Genomic DNA, 9,537 nt, shown 5'->3' with positions numbered 1-9,537 from the left:
CAATTGTGATTCAGACAATGCTTACAGTAGTTACTACAACTATTTGGATTAGGAAGATGGTTAAGAGCTGAACAAAAGGGCACAGAAACATTGCTTCATGGTGTGTAATGTTCCTGAGATGTTGTTCTCCACATAGGCCTGGAGGCAGCGGTCAGTGGCTCGGGAAGGCAGACACGGGCACTGGCACTGAGGCGGCACAGGGGTGCCTCAGACCTCCTCTGCCGCCTTCTCCCTTGGGCTGGTCGCCCCCCAGGCCCCATGGAACCATCTGTAAGTACGGCCTGTCCCTGCGCTCCTGTGCCCTCCCTACAAACACCACCCATGATGTTTGCTCTGCCAGCTGTGCAGTTCACCCATGCTGGTGCGCCACTGACTGGCTGGGCATACTGCAAAGAACTGAGAGGATCAGGTGGAGCCAGTGGGCTGGCGGCTCCCTCTCAGGCGGGCTCCCTGCCGGGTGTCATGCTGCCAGGCACCCCAGGGACCCACAGCTATGTTCCAGGCAGGGGCCATGAAGGCTGGTCAACTCTGCCCCGCCTGCCCAAAGCCCCATGGGCGATGCTCGGCTACTCTCAAGGCATCCTCCACAAGGGCCCAACAACCTCTCGCTCCCGGGCGCCCGCCGCTGTGGCTGTGCCGTACATGGGCTTCCCGCGGAGGTGGAAGACCAGCCACAGCCCGCCCGGGAGGGAGCACCGGGGCGCCTGCGCCGCTCAGCCAAGATGGCGCCCGGCCAGAGAGAGCAGGCGAGCGGGCGGCGGGAGGAGGAGCTCCGCGCCCCGCCCCCGTTCCCTCAGCGACGGCGACGCCGGGCAGCGGGCAGCATGGCGGCGCCGGGGCAGGTACTACCGTCCGCGGCGGCCGGGCTTCCCGGCGCCCTCCGTGCTTTCCCCGCCGCCGGCTTGTCCAGCCGCAGCGGGGGCGGCGTGAGGGGTCGCCGCAGTGCTGCGGGGCGGCCCTGCCCGCTGCCTCGCCTCGGCGGGGCCTGCCTTCGCACCCCCTCTGTTATTTGTATGATGTGTTTTAGATGCCTTCGCTAAGTTTCTGAGAAGTGAAAAGGGTGCGGTGTTAGAAATGCAGCGAGGGTGTGCGCACCTGTGTAAACTTCGTCCCCAAGGGGTTTACGGGAGAGGCCCCCGCTGGGCATGGGGGGCTGGGCTGGCACGGCCGCCCCTCGCCTCGCTGGCCAGGCTCTGCACCCACCGCCGCACACCCGCCTGCTGTGCTCCCGCCGCGCTCGCCGCTTTCCGTTGGGTACAGGGGCTCGTTTTTAAGTGTTTGGCTGTTTCTTGGTGTATCAGGTTTGCGTGGTGAGGTTTTAGTAGCCGGTGGCTACAGGGGTGGCTTCTGTGAGAAGCTGCCAGAAGCTTCCCCCATGCCCGATGGTGCCAACGCCAGCCAGCTCACAGATGGACCCACCGCTGGCCAAGGCCGAGCCTGTCAGCGATGGTGGTAGCACCTCTGGGATAGCATATTTAAGATGGGGGGAAAAACCCACACAACATCAACAGAAGTGAGAAGTGATTGAGTGAGATTACGTGAGAGCAACAACCCTGCAGACTCCCAGGTCCATGCAGAAGGAGGGCAGGAGGTGCTCCAGGTGCTGGAGCGGAGATTCCCCTGAAGCCCATGGTGGAGCCTACTGTGCCCCTCAGCCCATGGAGGTTAATGGTGGAGCAGATCTCCACCTGCCGCCTATGGAGGACCCCACACCAGAGCAGGTGGGTGTCTGATGGAGGCTGTGACCCCGTGGGCAGCCCGCTCTGGAGCAGCTCCTGGCAGGACTTGTGGTCCTGTGGAGAGAGGAGCCCAGGCTGGAGAGGGTTGCTGGCCGGGCTTGTGACCCCGTGGAGGACCATGCTGGAACAGGCTGTTCCTGAAGGACTGTACTCTGTGAAAGGGACCCACGCTGGAGCAGTTTATGAAGAACTGTAGCCCTTGGGAAGGAGTCATGCTGGAGAAATCCATGGAGAACTGTCTCCTGTGGGAGGGACCCCATGCTGGAGCAGGGGAGGAGTGTGAGGAGCCCTCCCGCTGAGGAGGAAGGAGTGGCACTAACATGTGATGAACTGACCGCAGCCCCCATTCCCTGTTCCCCTGTGCTGCTGGTGGGGAGGAGGTAGAGTATTAGGGTGTAAAGTTGAGCCCAGGAAGAAGGTGTCACAAGATTTAGTTTTTATTTCTCATTACCCTGCTCTGATTTGATTGGTTATAAATTGAGCTAATTTCCCCAAGCTGAGTCTGTTTTGCCTGTGACAGTAATTGGTAAGTGATGTCTCTGTCTTTATCTTGACCCATGAGCCTTTAATGAAATTACATTACATTAATTAAAGAAATTAATTACATTATCTCTCCCCTGCCCAGCTGAGGAGGAGAGTGATAGGGTGGCTCTGGTGGGCACCTCGCATGCAGGCCAGGGTCAAGCCACCACACTTGGCTTATTCATGGTGGTGGAAATATCCTAATTTTTAATTGTTGATGGAGAGGCATACAGTTTGCCTTCCAAGACCACTGAGGCGTGGAAGCAAGCTCACACCTTGCTTCTAGCAAAATTATGGCTGTATTTATCACCTTTCGCTGCTTTTGGTAGCCAGAGTGCTCTAGAGGATCTTGCAAACTCACATTACTCTCCTTGATCTTGGGGGGGTTTTTGTTGGGGTTTTTGTTTGTTTTGGCCTCTTTTTTTTTTTTTTTTTTTTTTTTTTTTATGCATTGCAATTTTTGAGCTGGTGACAGCGGTGTGATTTCTGACAGTCGGGCAACTCATCTCTTGCTGCATGTCAAGAGAAATATAAGAATACAAGTTATTCCTCCCAAGAACGTATGAGGTGTTGCGTCAGCTCAGAATTTCTCCCTCAAGCCACTAACTGCGTTGTTGTCTTAGATGGCCAAGAAGTTACTGTGACTGTTGCGGAAGTGATTAACCGCTTTCAGCCAGTGTGATGGTTGCATCTGTTGGCACAAAGCTGCCCTAGCGATTGTGGGTACAAAAGCTTAATGTTTAGGTTTCCTTCAAGAAATAAATCCTCTTCCATGTGAAATATATTATTATGTATTCTAAATGATTTATGGAAAATATACGCATCTTTCACAGTATTCACTGTTAGTGTTCTCTGTACATGTTTTGGCATTTGGAACAGCGTAACACTGGGGTAATGCAGTCAGTTAGATCATAGTAAAAGCATACAAGGTGTACTGTATGGGAAACGACAGCTTGTCAAAAATATATTGTACATTCATTTGAAACGTACCACTGAAATTTTTGTCATTTTTACTTTGTGGCTGTATAAAAGCCATCTTTGGAGGGATTCAGTGATTTATTTTTTTTCCACATATTTTCTGTTCCTTATGTATTGAAGTTTGTTCTATACATGATAGCTTACCTTTGTGATCGTTCCTATTATCCTTTATGACTTGGTTTTATTGCAAATTCTGTGGAATTGTGCATTTTTATAAATTAAATATATAGTCTTCAGTTTTGGCTGAAGCTAGCTTTGCATGGTCTATAGTGAAGCTGTAGGGAACACCATATTCTGCCACTATTTTTTTTATATTGTTTCTTGGACAATTCCTTTTGATTTAAATTAGATGTTTTTATAATTTTTCTGATTTGTAATTACTTTCATCAGAAATTATATTAGAAAATCTGAATCCTGGTCTCAGCAAGTCTTGCTGCTGCTTTATTTTAACAACATTTTTTCCAATAAGTAGTCTGCAGCTGTGAAAACATCAGTAACGTTTAATGTCATAATACATTTTTTCATGCATAAATCTTGATGTTTGGACTGTGTGAGATTTTTCAAACCTATGCTGTTATTAAACGGACACTATCAGCGTCTGTTGTTTACAATGGTTCTCTGAAAGCTTTCCTTCCATACAGGTTTTATCTTTTGCATTTGACATATCTGCAGATTTCTCTTTTGAATGTAGTTGAAATTAGTGTTACTATTTTTATTTCTTCATTTGCTTGACAACAAAATAAATATTATGACTAAAAATAGCAACTATTGATTTTAACTTCCCATAGTGGGAGGGGACAAGTGGGGCCTTTTTAAAACAAACAGGAACAGGGAATGGATTTCTGTTTCTGCCTTTTAACTATTTATGTAGATTCAAGATTTTCTGCTGCTGCTGAAGTATTTGACAGCTTGATAACAAAATGTGTATAATACAAATAACAGCCTGTGTTGCTGGTGTAGTGGGGTTTTTTGGTTTGTTGTTTTGGTTGGGTTTTTTTTATTCCCATTTTGATTAAAGTTGTAACTGATATGCAACACTCTTTCAGGGACATCTGTACTGCTGTCAGCAGTATCGCTCAGACAGAGGTAGCTGAGCTAGCTTTAAATGAACTAGCTCAGATAGTGGAAACTATCTAGCTGTGGCAGCAGAGTTTAGTCCAGTCTAATTTCCCTGATAGAGTGAGGACAGGAGGATTTGGGGTTTCTGGCACTTGGGGTATTTGCTGCAATTACGAGAGCTGGTAAGCTATTCCTTTGTGATTGTTTACAAGCGCATGTAGTGATAGGATAAGGGGGAATGGCTTTAAACTGTGAGAGGGTAGACTGAAATTCTTCACTCCGAGGGTGGTGGGGCTCTGGACATGTTGCCCAGAGAAGCTGTGGATGCCCCATCCCTGGAAGTGTTCAAGGCCAAGTTGGACAGGGTTTTGAAGAACCTGCTGTAGTGGAAGGTGTCCCTGCCCATGGCAGGGGGCTTGGAACTAGATGATCTTTAAAGTCCCTTCCAACCAAAACCATTCCATGATTCTATGAATACATTTTTGAAAATCATAATTTACAAAGTATGTTGTATTGTCAAACAAATGCAGAGGGCTCATCCTAAGGAACAAGCTTATTTTCATTCAGGAACACTGGTGCTAATTTCCATTGCTGTGTTTAAAGGTTTTGCCACTCTGAAAAGGCCCCCAATAAAATTACAGGTAGTGGAGCATTTTTTCTAGACAGGGATGACTCACTCAGCATTTGGGATTTTGAGAGAGAGTTCTTCCCCACTCCCCCAAACACAGAGCTTTTTTGCAATCTGCTATTTAACTATATAATTTTTCTGCTCATATTTTCTGCTTTATGGTGGTGTAGTGGGTTTGTGTGGCAAGGTTCTGGTAGCAGGGGGGGGCTACAGGGGTGATTTCTGCGAGAAGATGCCAGAAGCTTCCCCCATGTCTGATGGAGCCAATGACAGACAGCTCACAGATGGACCCACTGCTGGCCAACCCCGAGCCCGTCAGCGATGGTGGTAGCACCTCTGGGATAGCATATTAAAAACGGGGGGGGGGGGGGGGGGGGGGGGGGCTAATATCTGTGTCAGCAGAAGAGGAGTGAGACTATGTGAGAGCAACAACCCTGCAGACTCCCAGGTCCATGCAGAAGGAGGGCAGGAGGTGCTCCAGGTGCTGGAGCAGAGATTCCCCTGAAGCCCATGGTGGAGCCTACTGTGCCCCTCAGCCCATGGAGGTTAATGGTGGAGCAGATCTCCACCTGCCGCCCATGGAGGACCCCACACCAGGGCAGGTGGGTGTCCGAAGGAGGCTGTGACCCCGTGGGCAGCCCGCGCTGGAGCAGCTCCTGGCAGGACTTGTGGTCCTGTGGAGAGAGGAGCCCAGGCTGGAGAGGGTTGCTGGCCGGGCTTGTGACCCCGTGGAGGACCATGCTGGAACAGGCTGTTCCTGAAGGACTGTACTCTGTGAAAGGGACCCACGCTGGAGCAGTTTATGAAGAACTGTAGCCCTTGGGAAGGAGTCATGCTGGAGAAATCCATGGAGAACTGTCTCCTGTGGGAGGGACCCCATGCTGGAGCAGGGGAGGAGTGTGAGGAGCCCTCCCGCTGAGGAGGAAGGAGTGGCACTAACATGTGATGAACTGACCGCAGCCCCCATTCCCTGTTCCCCTGTGCTGCTGGTGGGGAGGAGGTAGAGAAATCGGGAGTGAGATTAAGCCTGGAAAGAAAGGAGGGGTAGGGGGAAGGTGGTTTTTTTCTGATTTGAATGGTGATAAATTAAACTAATTTCCACAAGTTGAGTCTGTCTGTCTGTGACAGTAAGTGGTGAGTGATCTCCCTGTCCTTATGGCAGATCTGTAGACCTACGAGCCTTTTATTCTATTTTTCTCTCCCCTGTCCAGTTGAGAATGGAGTGATAGAGTGGTTTTGGTGGGGACCTGGCATCCAGGCCAGGGTCAACCCACCACAGGTGTTTATGGATATTGGCCGAGAGATTCAAAGATGATCTTATTCTTTTGTTTTAGAATATCTGATTATGTATTTTGGCCTGATATTGTTGACAAGGGGTGCCCAAAGCATTTGCAGTAATGTATTGAATAGCCACAAACATATTATACATTCAGAACAGCTAAAAAAATCTTTGAAAGAAATAAAACAGTAACAAACAATTCTCTAGTAGTAGTCTATATTTAAAAGGGTTAAGTCTACTAAATCTACTGCTGTCAGTGTGTATTGGTAGGATTGGGTTGGGTTGGGTTTTTTTCCCCAACACATGAGGATAGTGTTACCAGAACTAACTCTCCTTGGTTTATTTCTGTCAGTCACTACAGTTAACAGTAAAATGAGCGGTAAAGTCCTTGAGACCGGTGGACACATGTATAAAATAACTTCTCTTTGAATTTTCAGTGGCGGTTAAAGACAGCAATCAAAAGACAAAACAGTATTCAATCAATTATAAGCTTTTAGACACGTGTGTGTGGAGGTTCTACCCAAACAGAAACTTCCCACAAATATGGGGTCATTCAGATCATTCATGGACTTTCACTACTTTTTTAAATTGCAGAAACATTGATAGTTCTAAAAATTAATTTTCTTAATTATGTACTTTCTATCCCATAGTTTCTCATCAGTCATTTTGAACAGTATTTCTTCTTATCTGATACCTGAGCTTGTAGTGGACAGTGATACAATAAATCCATCCTTACCTTGAGCAGTAACAAAGATATTAATGGATTGGTGGGGAGTTTTGCTGCTGGGAATATCACTATAGACAATAGGTGATGAAATGGTGAAACCGGAAGTGTTCACTTTGCCTTGTAAACTGTTGGATTTTGATGTGCAGATTACAGAGCCTTAGCTGCAATACTGAGTTACAAGACTTTGAATATTTCTTAAGTTGAAACTGCAAACTTTAGTTGGTCAAAGAATATGTTTCTAATACTAGGGGACCTTTAAATGTGTTGAAAGAGATTATAGGTGACTGAGTGCAAGGCACCTGGAGTTGTTTTTAAATTAATTTTTGTAATCTTATATTGTTTATATATTGCTGTAATACAACACTATGTACTAAGACTTCAGCAAATTTTCCCAGAGGTCTTTCTTGCTGTTTGTAATTCAGAGAATGAGACGAGCCTTAGCATCAGCATGTGAAGCGTGCTGGGCCTGTCGATACGATGTAGGTTAGAAAGCTTCACACTGTAATAAGCCAGCTACATACTGGAGGCAGGAGAAAATTCCCTTTTGGACAAGCTTTTTCTGACATGATGGATGTTGCCTGATACCTTTCAAGAAGCAGCAAAGAATTAGTTTGGATAAGATTCTTAGGAGTGCAGGTAAAAAGTTGCTTTCCAGAATATTCAACTTTTTGCCTATAAACCTGTTCCTTACAGCTCGAGATGTAAGTGGTGGGAGAAAAAAGACCTTTGATGCATCTCTATTTACAGGGCTACTGCTGTGATCTTGAATGGTGGAGGAGTGTCGTGCAGGTAGTTGAGAGTGTTACAGGAGAGTCTTTGTTCTTACTCATACCTGGCCTGTAACCACAGTGGAGAAGCTGGAAAATAGCTTGATGAGAACAAAACCACCATGCCTTGAACTACCTTATGCTTTTCTTTCTCATATAGTGTTAAATTTCTCATGCCATACTGATAAAGTCCATCTCAGGTGATATCTATAAAATGTTAACATTTTGCCTTATTAGGAAGTATGGTCAGTAAGGTGTTGACTGACTGATTGGTAATATGCCATTTATATACCGATGCAAAAATGCATACTAAATTATCCTATGTATTGAACATCCTGAGTGAGAGATATAACTGGGTGTTAATTCTGTTTCCAAAACATCAATATCAGTTATTCTTTTAATTCAGCTCTCACTACTTCTAAAAAATCTCTTGTTTAACAGTTTTTAAACACCACTGGTCACTTCAGGAAAGCATTCATATTTTTCCTAATTATTCAGAAATACCTTTCAATAACTGCATAATATTAGCATGTTGAGCTATTCTTTTTTTTTTCCCCTAACTACTGCATGCAGCTTCAATTATATTGACATTAGTGACTGTACGAGTACTTCTTTTTATACTGCAGGAATTATTGCTAATAAAACAAACGCAAACTAATGTCATGTTCCTAACCACATGATGGGAGCCTTTGTTTACTTCATTCCTATTGTTCTGATGAGGCATTGTATCTGAGACTAACTTTGCAGTTGGGAACAATAATTTTTCATATTAAAGTGCATGTGAAAGTACTCTAGTACTTAATTAGAGGAAAAGAACTAGTCTGTCTACTAAATGCTCTTTGTTGCTGCTCTCGGGCTTGTTTCATCAGTCTTGAATATTGTAATTCAGCTAGTCCAAGTTTTAAGTTTATCTTGCAGTTTGGCAGCAGCAGGGGGAGTAGTGTAGCTTTATTTGGGGGCTCTCCTCGACCAATGCTGGAGTTTGTTGATTATTAGCCCAGAACAATGCTGTTAGGCTCAAAAATCAGCTCATGTTAGGAAATCTTCCACTTCTCTCTCTCTAGGTGAGCTAGAAACATTATTCTGCAAGCTTTGTTTTGCAGCACTTCTGTAAAGCCCACGTGCCACGGATGTAGAAGTGTACCTGCTACGAGTAAATTATGTTCAGGTTTTTGTGTCCTGATGCAGAAGCAGGTCAGGCCAATTAAACTCACAGTCATGAGGCTGGAAGGGATCTTTGGGACAAACTGGTTCAGCTACCTGCTCAGAGCTGGGCCAGCACTGAATGCAGACCATGGCTCTGTCCAGTTCAGTCCTGAAAACCTACAAGGATGGAGATTCTTGCACCTTTCTGGGTAACCTTTCTCAATCCTTAATTATTTTCATAGTGAAATATTTTGCCTTACGCTGTCCCATGCTAATGTATTGTAGGTCCTTTCCAAATGAAATACTATGCCTTGCATCTCTATAGTCTGCCTTATCTTACATTTTATAATGTGCTTTGACACCTCTCTTTGTCGCCTACATATTCTATTGTAAAACAGGGTTTTATTTATTTCATTGTTTTCTTACTGAAGTCTCTGGTCAAATGTTTTTGGTCAGAGACAGACACTAAATAAAATATCATCAAACGTTCCAATTTTTTGTAGGACCATTGCATTGTTGATTCGTGCTCAGTTTGTTATCCTCTTAACATATAATATGTCTTCGTATTTCCTATAAGGAACTGCCTTCTGTATTACAAATAAACTGACTTTCCTGAAACAGTAGTGTCAGGTCCTTGATGTGTATCACAGTGTTGCAGCAAACATCTTGGACTTCTTTTTGGTTAGGGAAGG

General features: G+C 45.5%; 1 protein-coding gene across 1 annotated transcript in view; it reads left to right on the top strand.

The window, feature by feature from the left end:
• Positions 1-551: 551 nt before the first annotated feature.
• Positions 552-9,537, top strand: part of CABCOCO1 (ciliary associated calcium binding coiled-coil 1) — a 56,932-nt gene continuing 47,946 nt past the window's right edge. Inside the window, exon 1 of the mRNA XM_040606689.1 lies at positions 552-842. Within this exon, the coding sequence (XP_040462623.1) occupies positions 552-842 (291 nt within the window). The remainder of the gene's footprint in view (positions 843-9,537) is intronic.

Source organism: Falco naumanni, chromosome 9, assembly GCF_017639655.2.
Source record: "Falco naumanni isolate bFalNau1 chromosome 9, bFalNau1.pat, whole genome shotgun sequence".
Classification (NCBI taxonomy): Eukaryota; Metazoa; Chordata; class Aves; order Falconiformes; family Falconidae; genus Falco; species Falco naumanni.
The sequence above is the reverse complement of the archived record's forward strand: the minus strand, read 5'-3'. Positions and strand labels throughout refer to the sequence as shown.